The sequence below is a fragment of the Girardinichthys multiradiatus genome, chromosome 11 (genome assembly GCF_021462225.1).
Source record: "Girardinichthys multiradiatus isolate DD_20200921_A chromosome 11, DD_fGirMul_XY1, whole genome shotgun sequence".
Classification (NCBI taxonomy): Eukaryota; Metazoa; Chordata; class Actinopteri; order Cyprinodontiformes; family Goodeidae; genus Girardinichthys; species Girardinichthys multiradiatus.
In genome coordinates, this window is record NC_061804.1 from 37,151,682 (window position 1) to 37,170,095 (window position 18,414).

At 38.3% G+C, this 18,414-nt stretch overlaps 1 protein-coding gene across 2 annotated transcripts in view; it reads right to left on the reverse strand.

Moving 5' to 3' along the window:
• The window catches only part of ppp3ca (protein phosphatase 3, catalytic subunit, alpha isozyme), a 53,753-nt gene extending 41,102 nt beyond the window's left edge, over positions 1–12,651 (reverse strand). Inside the window, exons 1-2 of one of the 2 annotated variants that reach the window (XM_047379174.1) lie at positions 12,218–12,651; positions 2,021–2,221 (exon numbers count right to left, since the gene is read on the reverse strand). In XM_047379174.1, coding sequence (XP_047235130.1) covers positions 2,021–2,221; positions 12,218–12,272 — 256 coding nt within the window. In that variant the 5' untranslated portion in view covers positions 12,273–12,651. The remainder of the gene's footprint in view (positions 1–2,020; positions 2,222–12,217) is intronic. The other variant, XM_047379173.1, reaches the window with a different exon arrangement.
• Between the last annotated feature and the right edge of the window lie 5,763 nt (positions 12,652–18,414).

The window sequence follows — 18,414 nt, forward strand, 5'->3', positions numbered from 1 at the left end:
AGGGCACGGAAAGCATCTGCAAAGCATACCATGAGATCATCACATCTCTTGAGTTGCACGTGCGTACATTTCGTGACTATACTCCACATGCACGGTTTCTGTGTATCTCTAAGTTGTGATGCTAATGCAAGGTCGTTTTTCACAACTTGTGGAAGCCTGGCTTAGCTGAAAATTAAATAAGGTATGCTTTACTATTAGACGTGTAGAAATATTATGCTTGAACTTTATCTAATTCAAGCTGTGTATTTTTTATGACACAGAAACTCAAAGCAGATGCTCTGTAGTGTGACAGCCCGGGGGTATAAGGAAGAAACTATTTTAAAATAAATGTATATTAATGACAAACGTCTTCCAGATATTACTTGAGGCTTTCTCTTCTTAAAATTTTTTATTGGGAAAAGAAATTTGCTGGACGAATTTTAAATCTCTAATAGTCAAAGATGTTCTCTTTTGTCACTGATTGTCACTGTCAATGAAGAATGTCACTCTCCTGTCTTTCCTGCCAATACATAAAACAGCAATGCCAACAAGAGTAATTATAAAAAACAGGCAGTTCCAAACTTAACCATTCATTATGTGCCTCGAGTAAAGAATTATAACACACATTGATGAAAAGAATATTCAACTCAAGGGTCCAATCATACATTAATCCTGTGCAAATATGCTTAGTCCTGGCAACTGCTGATATCACCAAGATTCAATTCCAGCTATCAAAGATCTCCGTTTGTTGATTTGGGAGACTGCTTTAATTAATACTGGTGCAACAGTTTGTCATCTACAGACAAAGCTATTCAGAACATGCAAAAATAGAGGCCTTACTTTCATGTTGTGGTTATGTATCAGTCTTGTTTAATTTCTTTAGAAACATTTTTATTATGCAAGTCTATTGGACCTGTCTCACTTGTATAGCACCGGAGAAACTATCGCATCAGATTTGACCTTACCTTAGTGCATTATTCAACCTTCAATTGTTTTACAGCTAAACAAAAGCAGGTTCTATTTTAACCTAATTTACAATTGTTACCTAATATATATAAACTTTCAAATGCAAACCTTTAGTCGAACATGTTAATATTCCTAAAGTACATTTAGATTTGGTGCTCCATGTTCTGTGATATCATGCCTATATACATGTCCATTACTTTATGTTTGTATTTGTTGTGGTAAATGGACTAAACTTAGCACTTTTCCAGTCATACCAACTACTCATAGCTCTGTACACTAGAGCCACATTCACCCACCTCAATAACCATTGGTACTCTTGTAATTTTTTATGGTTTATGGATTTTTCTTCATTTTGAGTGCTAGGTCCTGACATAGATCCACTATGGTCTGGACTAGTGCGAGGGTACAGCTACTTCAATTAAGTTGACACTAATTAAGACAGTGTCTGACTATCACTATATAACTAACTATTATTATTATTGTTATTATTATTATTATATGGGTTTTATATAGATGGATGTTCATTACGGTCTCAATGATCACCATTGCTAGTACTAAAATGATGAAAACAGATACTACTGTATTTAAAAGTCATTCATCCAGCAATATTAATTTTATCAGAATTGTTTAATGTGATTTTGTTCTAAACAATTATTTCTTAATGTGAGATTTTTAGTGGGGATTTTTTTCCCCACTAAAAACATTTAGTAAAATTAAAGAATTTGTTTTTTCACATTTTTCATGTGAGTTTATGCTACTGCAATAAAACATGAATGAATTTAAATGTATTTTAACATGTTTTAATCAAATGTGGCAATAAATGCCATGGGTGAACTGTTTGGCTTAATGATGAAATGGTTAGCTGCAACTTAGCTAAGCAAGCTCCAGGGTCTTGGTGCTAAACATGCAAAATCACTGTCATAAAACCATTAAACTAGTAAACTATGAAAGATCTAAACATTTGTAGTGAACTCTTCTTATGTGTTTAAATAAAGATCATAAACATTGAGTTCCAGGTTTGTCCTAATTCAGTTTGACTCAAAGAGCTGGCAAACTTCCCTAAACAGTATGATACCTGTGACTGGTGCCTCGATGTCGAGAATTGTTTTCTCCTGGCGGAGAATGGCCGCTCCCTCATTGATGATCCGAAGGGCCACGGGCTCCTCCACACGGCCCTCCTTGGTCAGGTGGGCCTTCAGGAGATCCACGCGAGGTTTGCCTTCACAGTCAAACACTTCCTTCATTGTAAGGCGGTGGCTCAAAGGGAAGGGGACAGCTAAGGACAGTGCATAGAGATATATATTATGATTCCAGTACTTGCCATTTGACAGAAACATAAGTAACAGTTAGTGCTACCAACAATCCAATTCTTAAATTATTTATTCATAACGTATGATATGCAGATCTGTGTTTTGTGTTTTCTGATTTCTGCATAAAACGTTCAAGCAACGGGTTTACCCCTGATGGTTTTCAGAAGAGTGTGGCCATTAAATGTGCACCAGTCACCTACCTACCAGACAGTCTGCAAAACAGTGAAATCCAAGCACAGATCATTACTTCAGTAATGGCAGGCAAGGGTTATTTCTTTTAATTATTTTCTTTGTAAATTTGCAGATGATCTCTGTGTGACTACAAGCCTTTGGGCACACACACCGACATTAATCCCCTGATCATCTGGCTGGAAAACTCTTTCTAAGTGTCAGAACCATGAATAATTTACATGGGAAGAAAATGTAAGTCCAGTTGCTAATTAACAGCTGTGTGAAACAAAGACACTAATACACACTTATGAGCAACATGCACATATGTTATAAGTGAACAACAATATTAAACTGTATGCATGCCAGATTTTTGCAGTGTGCAACAAACAGGGCCACTCAGCAGAGCCAGGGGAAGAAAAAACAAAGAATAAGGCTCTGAGCTCAACGTGATGAAGATGGTCTTTAATAATAAATGCTAAACTAGAGAAATCTCAAAGCCACTACTCCTGGGATAATGAGGCAAGCCCCTGCAAGTGTAGATAATGGGTCTAAAATTTTTCACAGAGCCAGTGTGTATCTGTGATGGCGACGTGTGCTTTGACACTCAACCAGCAAGTACAAACTCAGCAGCGTTAAATGCACTGCAAAGGAAGTGAATGAACCCACTATGCATAACAGCACAGTCTGAAAAATCTGTTCATTTTATTTTAAATAAAAGATGAATAAATGAATAAAAGATGAGGAAACAATCTATACAAAAATAAGGCAAAATCAGCTCATATTTGGAAATTTAGTAAACAATCCAAGAAAAGGAGTGGGAGGAGGTTTACACTTATATAATCCTACACCTTCTCAATAAGTCATGTTATTATGCTTTCTTATTGCTATCAACTTAAAAGGATAGTTTGGGATTTGTTAAAGTAAAGCTCTGTTAAAAGTTACAAGGAGTTAATATATTACCTTTAATAGTTAAGTCTCTAGGCAAGATCACTAAGAATCCAGCTTAGATAGTCCCAGGGGTTCAGCTAACAGCTAGTCCAGGAAGGGCCAAGCTAACACAAGCTCCTGGCTACAGGGCCCAAACGAATGGCCTGAAGCTAATGAGTAGCCCAAGGGAGGGTGGCAAGCTATTGCTTTAAAGCTGACAGCTATTCTTGGAAGGGCCAAGAATACAATCTGAAACAAATGGCTAGTCCAAGAAGGCCAAGCTATTAATATGAAACTAATGGCTAGTCCAAGAGGTACCAAGCTAACGATTTTAAAGGTGACAGCTAGTCTAGGAATGGCCAAGCTAAGAGTCTAACAAGGTTGTCTTGGAGGGGCTAAGCATACAGTTTAAAACAAATGGCTAATTCAAGAGAGCCAAGCTAATAGTTTGAAACGAATGGTTTGTCCAAGAGGGCCAAGCTAATGCCCTAAAGCTAATGAACAGTCTAATATGGGCCATGCTGAAGCAAATGATGACAGTTATCATAATCTGAACTTTAAATCTTTATGAATCTTTTTTTTATTTATTTTTGATTGTATCCATCTAATTGTTATCAGTGTAAATTTGCTGCTCATAAAATCAGTAAATGGATAAAAATGTGATTTTCTAATACAGTGCCACTGCAGGCCACCTGACCTCATACTACCTTAGCTAACCAGAATAACTTCTTTCTTTCTGATTGTAGAGCAATCTGATTTTTTTTCAGTATATTTTTTTACTACTTCCCACTGCAATTGACTGGAATGATTGGAACTTAGATAACCATCTTAATGAAATGCATTGACCAGATCATAAGCTTTTTACAACAATTTGGCATGAAATGACCACTAAATAAATTGGATAATGAAATACAGGTCCTTCTCAAAATATTAGCATATTGTGATAAAGTTAATTATTTTCCATAATGTCATGATGACAATTTAACATTAATATATTTTAGATTTATTGCACACTAACTGAGATATTTCAGGTCTTTTATTGTCTTAATACGGATGATTTTGGCATACAGCTCATGAAAACCCAAAATTCCTATCTCACAAAATTAGCATATCATTAAAAGGGTCTCTAAACAAGCTATGAACCTAATCATCTGAATCAACGAGTTAACTCTAAACACCTGCAAAACATTCCTGAGGCCTTTAAAACTCCCAGCCTGGTTCATCACTCAAAACCCCAATCATGGGTAAGACTGCCGACCTGACTGCTGTCCAGAAGGCCACTATTGACACCCTCAAGCAAGAGGGTAAGACACAGAAATACATTTCTGGACAAATAGGCTGTTCCCAGAGTGCTGTATCAAGGCACCTCAGTGGGAAGTCTGTGGGAAGGAAAAAGTGTGGCAGAAAACGCTGCACAACGAGAAGAGGTGACCGGACCCTGAGGAAGATTGTGGAGAAGGGCCGATTCCAGACCTTGGAGAACCTGCGGAAGCAGTGGACTGAGTCTGGAGTAGAAACATCCAGAGCCACCGTGCACAGGCGTGTGTAGGAAATGGGCTACAGGTGCCGCATTCCCCAGGTCAAGCCACTTTTGAACCAGAAACAGCGGCAGAAGCGCCTGACCTGGGCTACAGAGAAGCAGCACTGGACTGTTGCTCAGTGGTCCAAAGTACTTTTTTCGGATGAAAGCAAATTCTGCATGTCATTCAGAAATCAAGGTGCCAGAGTCTTGAGGAAGACTGGGGAGAAGGAAATGCCAAAATGCCAGAAGTCCAGTGTCAAGTACCCACAGTCAGTGATGGTCTGGGGTGCCGTGTCAGCTGCTGGTGTTGGTCCACTGTGTTTTATCAAGGGCAGGGTCAATGCAGCTAGCTATCAGGAGATTTTGGAGCACTTCATGCTTCCATCTGCTGAAAAGCTTTATGGAGATGAAGATTTCATTTTTCAGCATGACCTGGCACTTGCTCACAGTGCCAAACCCACTGGTAAATGGTTTACTGACCATGGTATCACTGTGCTCAATTTGCCTGCCAACTCTCCTGACCTGAACCCCATAGAAAATCTGTGGGATATTGTGAAGAGAACGTTGAGAGACTCAAGACCCAACACTCTGGATGAGCTAAAGGCCGCTATCGAAGCATCCTGGGCCTCCATAAGACCTCAGCAGTGCCACAGGCTGATTGCCTCCATGCCACGCCGCATTGAAGCAGTCATTTCTGCCAAAGGATTCCCACCAAGTATTGAGTGCATAACTGTACATGATTATTTGAAGGTTGACGTTTTTGTATTAAAAACACTTTACTTTTATTGGTCGGATGAAATATGCTAATTTTGTGAGATAGGAATTTTGGGTTTTCATGAGCTGTATGCCAAAATCATCCGTATTAAGACAATAAAAGACCTGAAATATTTCAGTTAGTGTGCAATGAATCTAAAATATATGAATGTTAAATTTTCATCATGACATTATGGAAAATAATGAACTTTATCACAATATGCTAATATTTTGAGAAGGACCTGTATAAGACAGTTTTAGGACAAAGATCTACAACAAAACAGCAAAACAAAATAAAAATGACCATGGCAGGGGTATCTAAATTCAATTCAATTCAATTCAAAGATACTTTATTGATCCCCGAGTAACTATATTTAAAATAAGTTTCATTGATCGTACTGAAAAGTGTAGCAGGTAGCTTGAAGCATCACACCATCAAATTTATGCCTAGGAAGTCTTTTTCTATATATGGTTATTGCTTATAAATGGTTCTCCTTATTAAAATTCAAACTTCAACTGGTTTGTCACCTAAATCAATATGTATATGTTGTTTAACAAAACTTTATACAAAAAACAAAAACATTCAGATTTTTTTTATTTTTTTTTTGCTTTCTTAATTTTGAACATTAGTTTTTGATTATTTTATGTAAAAATCATGTCAATGTAGGTCCCAAATCTTCAAAAATAATTAATCAGAAATAAAATAGATTAAATTAAATAACAAACATAATATTATTGAAAATAGACGTACTCACTGCATGTTCAACAATATCCCTTTACCTACATATTCATAGTAATCTTCTTGATATGGGTAATAACAGTGAAATCCTAAATATAAAATCTCTGCCTCTTACGTAATATTCTTTAACACCACCTTCTGCAGAAGCAAAGGCACAGTATAAAAGTACACTGATATAGATATGTGGTGCAGAGATGAAAAGCTGACTTCTGCTCAGCGCCAAGCTCAGCTGAGCAATGAAATACTGTATGTTGCCGGGCAACAGTAGCAGCAGCAGTGGCAGCGAATTGAGCAACAGCAGCTGACTGTTGGAGTGCAGCCAGTGGTGCTCCAGAAAACTGCAATTTGCACTGGAGGTTCACAAAGATACAGTGATTTATTAGACATGCTCATGCAGCTGACAACAAATTTTTTCAATCAGCTCTGAATAATACTAGTGTTCATGCTCCCTAACAAATATTCCAAGGACAGGTTATCACTCCGAATGATTGAAAAAAAAAAAAGAAAAACACAAAAGATTTTTATTGCAAATGAGGCACCCTGGATCCTGTCAGGAAATACAGTACAGCCTGATTCGATTGTACTAACTAATGTTTGTAGGTGTCAGGCTTCCCTCCCACCTCCACGTGCATGGGTCTACTCCATAAGATGTGTCACTGTTTGAGCCTCCTAGTAAAATGTATTTATTAGATTTAAACACTGGTGCATTTCTATCTAACCTAACAATTGTATTAATGTGACTGTCATCAGAAGTAATATTAGGATAAAGGAACAAGTGACAAAGTGAGGAAAGACTGAGTGCACAGGTTGACGCTTTCAGTGCTGCGGAAAACAAACTGCACTAGCCAGCGGAAACCAAAGCTTTTTTATGCTCTGTCGGGTCAAAGCTTGTATATGAAAGAACTACTGAAGATAAACCTTGTTTGCTTTAGCTTTAGAGCTATGCCCACAAGGATAAAAATATCTCCATCTCATATAGTGTGAGTGCACAAGAACATAATACATCAGTATTGTCCTGAAAGCATACTTTGATCAACTGATGGCTGTGTGATTCAGTACCTTATGACTTTTTTTTACATTTGGCCCTCTGGGAATTGAAAAAAGAAATGCTTGTCTCTTTAAAGCTGAATACCAAAATAGGGAAAGCAGATGAAAACTACAAAAGGAACATCTACAAGCCTGTCAAGAAATAACAAAATCTATTAGCATATTTAAGAGCCTTAGAAAACTACTTCAACCTGAATTTGAAGAAATGTTTTCCTATTTTAATTGGACAGAAAAGTGGAAGAAATGGAATTTGAAGTAAGGCAGGTTTATACAACATACACAGGAAATAAAATGTAACAAATGCATAACACTTTCAGAGTTTCAGACTTCTCGAAGTGCCTGGTATTACATAATACTGTTACAAAAGCAAAGCGATTCAGTCAGAAAGGTTGACGTGTGCCTTTGCTGATATGGACTTTCTGTTTGCTCAACACATTTTTCAACTCTTGTTCAAGCATTGCTAATAAATAACAGTCATTTTGTTGTTCAAACTGCCATATATATTTCGGTATATAGTGAATGGATGGCTGCCATGTTGGAGTGCACAATATTAGTAAATCATGCAAAGGTGACATCAGTTCAATTAATCCACTACATTTTCATTCTTTTTTTTTTCATCTGCTTCCAACTCTGTATCAGTTTGTATTTTTGGTATTTCAGCTGTGTGTAGTGGGACCACCAAGAGGCACCAACGGGGCAATTGCAACCCCTGTTTACTTGCTGGTCTGCAAATATTTCCTTTTCAAATTGTGCCACATTTGTAAGGAAAATGTGCTCGTGGGTTCTGCAGCACAGTTGAGTATGTGGGGTTTGCCCAAGAAAACTTGCCAAATCTTCTATGCCAAAGCCTAACAGCTTATGCTGCTATTGACTGTTGTTTGGTGTTGTTTTTTTGGCTTTTATTATTGAAGTTTGAAGAAACAAGATATATTGGCAAATATCTTTTTTTAAATTTACCAAACATGGGCACAGTAGTGCTTGTAAGAACAGTAAACAACCACAACAGCCTAGAACGTCCTTTTCATCCTGGTCACCAGTTTGGTCACACACTGTTATGGGAAGGCTTCACATTCCTTAACCAGCATTTGTCAGAACCTAGCCAATGTGGTAATGTGGGCACTATGGCACAAACAACATGCTGAAGCTGATCCCAAAAGTGATAAATTGGGTTGAGGTCAGGACTGCAGGCAGGCTCTTCCGCCCTCTCCACTCCCAAATTCTGGTGGTAGTCTCTGAAAAATCCCGCTCTGTAAGGCTGAGCATTGACATTTGGGAGGATCAACTTTGGTCCCTAAGAGTTGAGATATGGTATTGCTTCTGGTGGCAGAATCTCGTTTTGATATTTATCTGTATTGAGATTACCTGCAAGACTATTTTTTTCCAGTGAGTGAAATGCTGCACCACACCATCACACTGCCTCCACCAAAAGGTATCTGGTATTGGATTTAGTAGGTTTTTCAGAGAAGCAACATACATATTTAACTTTGCTGCTTAATAAACAAATCAATTTTTCTTGTGGTACGATTCAAAGGGAAATAAACAGGCAGTATAATAAGAATATATATATAAGAATGAAATATAAGAAGTAAATTTATAGCCAAAATACATAGAGGAATAGAATAGAATAGACAAATGCTTTATTGTTTCACAGTAGGGAAATTCAGGTGTGTCAGCAGCAATGTAAAAGGCAAGTGGAAGCATACAGACACCCACAAATGTGAGAAACTATAAAAATCCAAAATTAAGAGTAGACTGTAATGTAGGGGAAAAAAAAGTAAAACCTAAGAATAATTAATATTGTACAATAATTACAAACAGCATGCACATATTATATGAAATGTTCCCCCTAAGTAGTGTGATTTGAAAATTTACAAAAAGCTAATTTGTAATTATGCATGAGAAAACAACAACACATTATTTACGAAAATCGAAAAAACGGTGCAAATAACAGCAGGGATGTAAACACTTATTGAGCTTGCTGGGAGGAAGGATCAGAAAAAACGCTCTTTTGTGCAGCGGCCTGTCACTGAATGAGCTCTCCAGTTCTACAACAGCTCCATGCATGGGCTGGAGACATTGTCCAACAGTGATGTTATTTTTGAGTCTTTCTGTCTCCTACCACCTACACTGTGTCTAGGGGGCATCCTAGGACAGAGCTGGTCAGTCCTAGCTCTGTCCTTTTCTCCTTTGTTATAATAAAAAAGGAAATAACAAAAAAAAAAAAAAACGAACACAGGTTTCCTTTGTTTATGTTTATATTTATAAGTTACAATTTTCGTTCATTATTTAATCAATTACTTAATTAATGAATGCCTGTCATATTTTGTAATATATATTAAGCGACCTCCATTCTCTGTGTGGTTGTGTGTGCATACAGTATGTGTATAGTGTATACAGTCATCTTCAATCAATTACAATAATGGTTCCAAAGACGTTCGCTTGTCAGATTAAAAGTAGAGTTTGAAAATAACAATCTTTAATAGGTATTAAACATACCTTTTACTAAGCCCATATTTCTGTAGTAACAATTTCTCTATTGGTGTAATTTAATATACTCTAATCTTAGATGTTGTGTTTTCATTTGCTGTTAGCAGAAAATTATCATAATTAACAGAAGTAAAGGTTTGAAATCATTTGTCTGTGTAATTAATCTATATAATATGTTTTAGAAAATTAAGTTACTGAAATAAATGAACTTTTCAATAATATTCCAATTTATTTAGTATGACTATTAATTTTCTCCATTTGTATGTGTATTATTTATTTCACTTACAATTATCAATTTGTAGAAAAGAAAATGTAATTGCTTTCTACATCGCTAAGATAATGCTACAGTAAAATAAGTCAGCAGGTGTGTTTATAAGACTAAGATTCACTCAGCTCATTTTTAAAACCCTAACCTGTCCATATTTGTAATAAAGACGTTCTGTGGCAGAGCCATCTCAACATTGTATGAGGGTCAAAGCACTACTCAATTTGGGGCCACCTCCAGTAAACCCACCAATGCCAATATCACCACTGATCTCCCATTTATTCTGTCAACCCTTGATCTTTAATTAAATTTCTTTTTCTTTGCTTTTTTAAAAATAATTCTAAGGTTGCATTCGCAACCAATCAAGACAAAAGGTTATTAGTTAGAATGTACAACTTGTACACATGTCCTGTATGAGTTAAATTTTTCCTGGGCAATCCATCAAGCAAGGGGTCCTACGCAGTGAAAGGTTTGCTTATATCTTGGGCTGCAATGATGATATATTTGCAATATATCGTGCAGCCCTGCTGCTATGCCAAGACAATTATTGGTGGTTTAAAGATTTTCTTCAGTAGGCCTTGTATGTATGTTGTTTTAAAACTAAAATGGCATATCAAACTATGATTTAATTGTTTTGTCCATATTCATTTGCTGTGTTTCATATGGGCAACAGGGCTTTTTGCCAAGGGCAGCACTGCCTGTGGGGGCAGCCCCAGTAGGAAAAGTATTGCTGTACACCAAAGGTGGCTGATGACACAAAAGTTGGACTCTTATTTGCAACTTCTGAATTGGTGCAAAATGAGAGGGTTATTTTGGTGATTTTGTTAAGGAGTTTGGACAACACTTGATCATATCTAGTTAAATCTTACATATTTGGCCTGGTCAGGACTCTGCTAAATATTTCATTATGGATAATTATTCTTTAAAGTACCATTTGAGATTTGCAAAACATGTATTGTAGCTGTGGTAACCCACAAGAAAAGAGCATTTTCAATGCTTTCTTGGCTTTAGGGGAGAAATGAGACAAACCTGAACCAAAAGATCCTTCAGTGATTACGGATGTTTTATTCATCCATTCATCCGTCCGTCCATCCATCCATTCAGCTATTTATCAAATCAACAGTATAAGTTAATTATTTAGGTCTCTGATTGGTTATATAATAAAAAGATTGTTTGCTGAACAGAATGAGCTTTGTTGGTGTTTCATGGGGCAGCAGAATGAGTTGGTCTTTTATTCAAGCAAGAACCACAACTGTCCATGTGTCTGTTAAAAAAGTTAACTTTAAGCATATATTTGATGCTCTAAATAGTAATTATCACATACGTGTAGTGCACATCTTTCTGTGTTTCTCCAACTCTTAAGCGTACACAAGGAAAATGTTAATGCTGACTGGTCTGCTATGTCATCCTCATAATACACTGGACTCTACTCTAGATATACATTTATGCTCTCAAAATGAGCGGGGCCAAGTGAGCTATGGCAACTGTGAGGACCTCATCATCCCACATCGATCAGTTCCTTACATGACCCCCCCAATCAAATTAAAATGTGACTCACTCCTGGTAAAGTATATCCCATTAAATGTCTATTTCATGCTCCCTTCCTCCTCTGCTTCCCCCGTCAAAGCCCACAAAATCCTGCTGCATCACTGCTCCAGCTTCTACCACGAAGCTCGCTAATTGGGCTTTTCTTCCTCCTCACTTCTCCTGCCCGCCACAGCCTACACGTCATGCTACTGTAAAACCGAGCAATAATACATTGATCCAGTTAGATCATATATATTGCATATATATTTATATCAATCTTTGTGCGATGCTTCGTGCTTCTTGCCTGCCTTCTTTGGGGAAGGGCTTGTGCGGCAGAGGAACCCGGGATTGTTTATCAACATCAAAGCTTCTCTTGTGCACTATAACATCTCAACGCAACTTAATCAATCATTACTGCACGATGAAAAAAATAACAGTAAAGGCCACCCTTTTCCTCAAACCGCAGCACTTGAGATGTTATGTAATACAGCCACATCCGAGCGGACAAATGAAGGCTAACTTACATTTTACCACCCGATCGGTGGGGTTTAAGACTGTGTCAGCGTTAGACATCTTCATGGGCAGTTGCCGTCTTCGAGGCTGAAGCAAATTTTCCTCTTCGCCCCTCTCTCCTTTATGGACCAACCCTCGGTTATTTCTCGTCGAAATGCGGATGATGCTGTGGCATCACCTACACGGTGCTGCGCCGGGTAGGACTGATGCTCCCGAGGCAGGGATGGAGGGATGCTGGATGCTGCAGGAGCTGCTTCTGCCGTGCTAAGCTCTTAACGTGGGGGAGGATGTGTGGAGAGAGAGAGAGAGAAAGAGAGAGAGTTGTGCACCATCCCGACATGGCGGTGGAGGGAACTCCCACGCAAACGCTTCACGGGACTGCCTGATGCTGCCATCAGATGGAGGGTGAGCTGGGGTTGCCCCCCACGCACGCACGGAGGCAGAACCATAGAATCCTGGTATTCTGGAAATCTGGTTGCGCATCATTAGGAGCTGCTACAGCTCGGTTTAGAATATTTTTGGAAATACTTTTCAAAGGTTTACAGTAAATGCAGGTAAATGCAGGATGGTGATTACACGCTGGGACAGTTTTTTTTCTCTTGGTGGCGACAAAAACACCTCATTTACAGTGTCTTGTATGTTGTCACGTTATTTTGATGCGTTTTTCTGGAATGTTATGTGAAAGAGCAACACAAAGTAATTTAGAAATGTGAGGTTATAAGAAAATGAGACAAGGCACCAGAAGGAGCTAGGGATCCTACTAAGGTGTGCCATTAAGAACGGGGGTCAGCAGTTTTATCACCAATCTTGAACCCTCGTTGGATACCATAATTTGAAAATAAATATCTACTATAGGACATTTGTTTGTTTTTAAATGAAATAAACGCCATTGTGTTATGATTCATAGGATTTAATATAAAGAAAACATTAAACATTTACAAAAAGGTAACAGATACATTTTCTTCAGTGGAACATCATTGTGATCTAATGGCAAATAAAGAGACTATTCCTTTGACTGTCCTGTTTAGGAAATGCTATGCAAAAATTTTATAAAAACATAGAAAAAATTGTTTTATAACATATTTCAAAACCTTGCCCAGTCGTTTATGATTCATGGCCAGTCGAGAGATTCACTTGCTGAGCCGCAGGTCGCAGACCCCGGCAACAGTAGCTATGGACTGTTATTGTGGGTATACAGAAGTTAAGTTGAAATCCAGAACTATGAGCATGTAATGCAAATTATTAAGTTGGATAAAGAAGTCATATACAGCCCAGTTGGGTAGGCACGTATGATTATGGGGCCTATATAATTTTATAGTTCCCTGTTTGACAGGGAAGTCAGAACTTGGTTCCCAGAATGACTGGCCCAAATTATTTCAGTTGCAAGCTGGAAAATAATTGCACTTATTAACCAGCCTAACTATTGTTTGAGTATGAGCTAATATTAATGTGTCTCTAAACATTTTGTACATTTAAACATTGTAGCTACATGTCTTCGGACAAAACAGCTGTTGTAGATTTCAGTTCTGTAATGTCCTGACATTAACACAGAGAGGTGGTGTGTGTATATATGTGTATGTGTATGTATACTCTCCCAGTTTTTGTGTCGCTCTCCCCTGCTTGTGACTCCGCCGTGTTCCTCGTCCTGTCACCTGTTTATTCAATGGTCCAGTCTGCGCCTGGGTCCTGCTCCTCCACCACACCCCATGTCAAATTTAGCTTCTCTCCAACAACATCCAAGTTTTCCCAACATGGATAACTGTGCCATGAGAGTACATCAGGAAGGCCAACATAAGAACACAGGTCTGGAAAATTTTTCATATATAAACCGAAGAGAATAAATCCTAAAATGGTTCCTTGAGCAATTCCTGACTCAATTCAAGACAACTACACACTGTTCAAGGTCCTTCAGACATAACTCAAACCATAATAGGAACTTCTCAGAAAGATTATATTTTGATAGTTTTGAGATATTATGATCAACTGTGTCAAAAACGTTATTCAGATCTAAGAAAAAAAACAAAAAAACAATAGAAGGCAAAATTGGACGGCATGGCTATTATATTTACTTGCAAAAGTATTCCCCCCTTGGCTTTTTACTCATTTTGTTACATTTCAACCTGCCAACCTGTGAGTTTTAAGGTTTTTTTTTATCTTTTTTGTGTGATGGATCTACACAAAAAAGTCTAAGTTGGTGAAGTGAAATGAGAAAAAAAATATTAAAAAAACTTTAAAAAAAAGAAAAAGCTGAAAATTGGCATGTCCATATGTATTCCTTTGCTATGAAGCCCCTTAAACATTCTGTGGCAACCAATTGCCTTCAAAGATCACATAATTAGTGAAATGAAGTCCACTTGTGAGCAATCTAAGTGTCAGATGATCTGTCAGTGCAAACACACCTTTTCTAAAAAGCCCGAGATGCTGCAACGCCAATAAGCAAATGAACACAAATCACACAAATGAAGACCAAAGAGCTCTGTAAACAAGTCAGGGACAAAGGTTTTGAGAAATACAAGTCAGGGTGGGTTATAAAAAAGTATGCAAATTCTTGATGTTCCCCTGGTGCACCACTAAATCCATAATCTTCGAATGGAAAGCACATGGCACCACTACAAACCTGCCAACAGTTTGAACAGGGTTGAATAGTTATGCATGCTGGAGTTTTCAGTTATTTTGTTGTATCTGTTGTTTGTTTCACAATAAAAAAAAAATAATAATACACCTTTAAAGTTGTAGGCATGTTCTTTAAACAAAATGGTGTGAGGCAGCAAAAAATAAAACATGCCAAGTGAATACTTTTGCAAGACAATGTATCAATGTTGTTTCCATGTAGACACTTCTTCAGGATAATGCTGTTGAGAAACCATGTTCAAAGTACTAATTCTGACTTCAGGGTCATTCTAATAGAATTTTCTAAATTTAAATTTTGGACCTTCAAGTAAAAATGAAAGGCACTGCTGCTACTCTCTGATTTCTCTGCAGAGATAACTTCAGAATCCAACACAGTTGCCTGAAAATGGTGCAGAAATAGTTAGGATAATGGCAGTAATACATTATTGTATCTCTTTTATCCAATACAATAATTAACATTGTGTTACATTCCTCTGTGTTTCGTGCACAAACCTTGATGTACTTAATCGGGGTTGCATCCTATATACTAATGCATAGTTTTGTAAAGTAGAAGGAGGGGAGTTACTCGTTTATTAAAATTATTTAAAAAAAAGACTGTGGCATGTACAGGGGTTGGACAATGAAACTGAAACACCTGTCATTTTAGTGTGGGAGGTTTCATGGCTAAATTGGACCAGCCTGGTAGCCAGTCTTCATTGATTGCACATTGCACCAGTAAGAGCAGAGTGTGAAGGTTCAATTAGCAGGGTAAGAGCACAGTTTTGCTCAAAATATTGAAATGCACACAACATTATGGGTGACATACCAGAGTTCAAAAGAGGACAAATTGTTGGTGCACGTCTTGCTGGCGCATCTGTGACCAAGACAGCAAGTCTTTGTGATGTATCAAGAGCCACGGTATCCAGGGTAATGTCAGCATACCACCAAGAAGGACGAACCACATCCAACAGGATTAACTGTGGACGCAAGAGGAAGCTGTCTGAAAGGGATGTTCGGGTGCTAACCCAGATTGTATCCAAAAAACATAAAACCACGGCTGCCCAAATCACGGCAGAGTTAAATGTGCACCTCAACTCTCCTGTTTCCACCAGAACTGTCCGTCGGGAGCTCCACAGGGTCAATATACACGGCCGGGCTGCTATAGCCAAACCTTTGGTCACTCATGCCAATGCCAAACGTCGGTTTCAATGGTGCAAGGAACGCAAATCTTGGGCTGTGGACAATGTGAAACATGTATTGTTCTCTGATGAGTCCACCTTTACTGTTTTCCCCACATCCGGGAGAGTTACGGTGTGGAGAAGCCCCAAAGAAGCGTACCACCCAGACTGTTGCATGCCCAGAGTGAAGCATGGGGGTGGATCAGTGATGGTTTGGGCTGCCATATCATGGCATTCCCTTGGCCCAATACTTGTGCTAGATGGGCGCGTCACTGCCAAGGACTACCGAACCATTCTTTAGGACCATGTGCATCCAATGGTTCAAACATTGTAACCTGAATGCGGTGCCACGTATCAGGATGACAATGCACCAATACACACAGCAAGACTGGTGAAAGATTGGCTTGATGAACATGAAAGTGAAGTTGAACATCTCCCATGGCCTGCACAGTCACCAGATCTAAATATTATTGAGCCACTTTGGGGTGTTTTGGAGGAGCGAGTCAGGAAACGTTTTCCTCCACCAGTATCACGTAGTGACCTGGCCACTATCCTGCAAGAAGAATGGCTTAAAATCCCTCTGACCACTGTGCAGGACTTGTATATGTCATTCCCAAGACCAATCTACGCTGTATTGGCCGCAAAAGGAGGCCCTACACCATACTAATAAATTATTGTGGTCTAAAACCAGGTGTTTCAGTTTTATTGTCCAACCCCTGTATGTGTATTCAGCCTCCCCTGAGTCCCTCCATCATCCCTTCAACTCCAACCAACTTCTCTTTTCCTGCTGAAGAAAAGTGTTTCCAGAACATGATGCTGCCACCACCGGGTTTTATGATAGGGATGTTGTGTTTAAACTGATGTCCAATCTTAATTCAACCAAAGTATGTATCATTTTTCATAACCTACATTGCCACTGAGGAAAGAAAAAGCTTCCTCTGTAGAGATAAAGCCTTGTAACAAACCACAGAGAAGAGACAAATGGTCTACTTAAGCCTTACTGACTCCAGTATGCACTGAAACTGGAAACCACACAAAACATTGACTGACTGGACATCAGCGCTATTTAACGGTCTATTACTCTAATAAACTAAAGAACAAGCCTTAATTATAGTTAACTAAAAACTGATTAAAACGCAATTTAGCAGACATTAACTGTAAAACATACTCCCTGTGCAAATAACTTAGTCATTTTCATTAATCAAAACAATTAATTTTCAAATTGAGTTTACCAGAGTATGAATCTTCTGGCGTGTCTCATTTAAAAGTCTTGGTAGCTGCTTCAGTTGTCTCTGGGCTTCAAAAGAAGTATTACAACCTTTCTTTTTGGCAGGTAAAATGGATACACTGCAGATGCATGTAATGAATCCAAAAAACAAGAATTAGTTACACAAGTTAGAATTCATTTTGGATTTTCTCTAATCCACATAGTGTCAAATATAAATATTTGTCTAACTAATATTGGGTTGAATGTCCCTTGGGAAGTTGCAGAGAAAATTTATGTTTTTTTGTAGCCATCATCAAACGTCTTGTATAATTCTTGTTGTATACTTGAGCACTCGTCACCATAATTAGTAGAATTCCTTGAAATAGGTTGGTTTCCTGGCACAGAACTGTTTTTTAGACATAGTTCAAAACTTTTCAATAGGGTTGGAGCGGCATCTTCTCAGTCCATGTAACCCACTTCACTGGAGACACAGACAATAGAGTTCCAGCATCTTCCTGTTTATGATAGGCTTGACCTTTGGTGGGCCTGTGCTGTTTTTGCATATCCTAATCCTTTTTCATCTGAGGGGTACTGCTTGGGTCAGATGAGTGACTCCAAACAGCTCCAACAGGACATCAAACATCCATCAATCTGGTATATTTATCTTCCAGAATGGCCTCCTCCAAAGCCCTGACCTTGACCCTGTTGAAAACCTTTGGGAATTTCTTACAAATTAGATATGTGTCAGGAAACCAACAACTTTATTGAACTTTATTAATTCTGCCAAAAAGAGTGGTGAAATATCCAACCAGAATTATTCCAGAATATGGTCTAGCATGAGCACCTAGTTGTTTTAAAAAAAAATAACTAAAGTTATTTGTGGTAAAATCATGCTAGCCTGGTTAAAATGCATCGTTAAAAGCCCACAAATAATTGACATTCATGCATGAGTGTATATACATTTTTCGACTGGCACTTAAGGTTATCAAATTATTCAAACATTTACAGAAAAGACATTCAGTCCTTGCCCTGCGATGGACTAGCGACCTGTCCAGGGTGTACCCCGCCTCCTGCCCATAGACTGCTGAAGATAGGCACCAGCTTCCCCACGACCCTCTAGCGGTAAAAAACAGACTGACTGACTGACATTCAGTCCTGTCTTTTTCCTACTTCCTGTTAAAAACAGGATAGTCACTCTTTATGAATGTAGGAT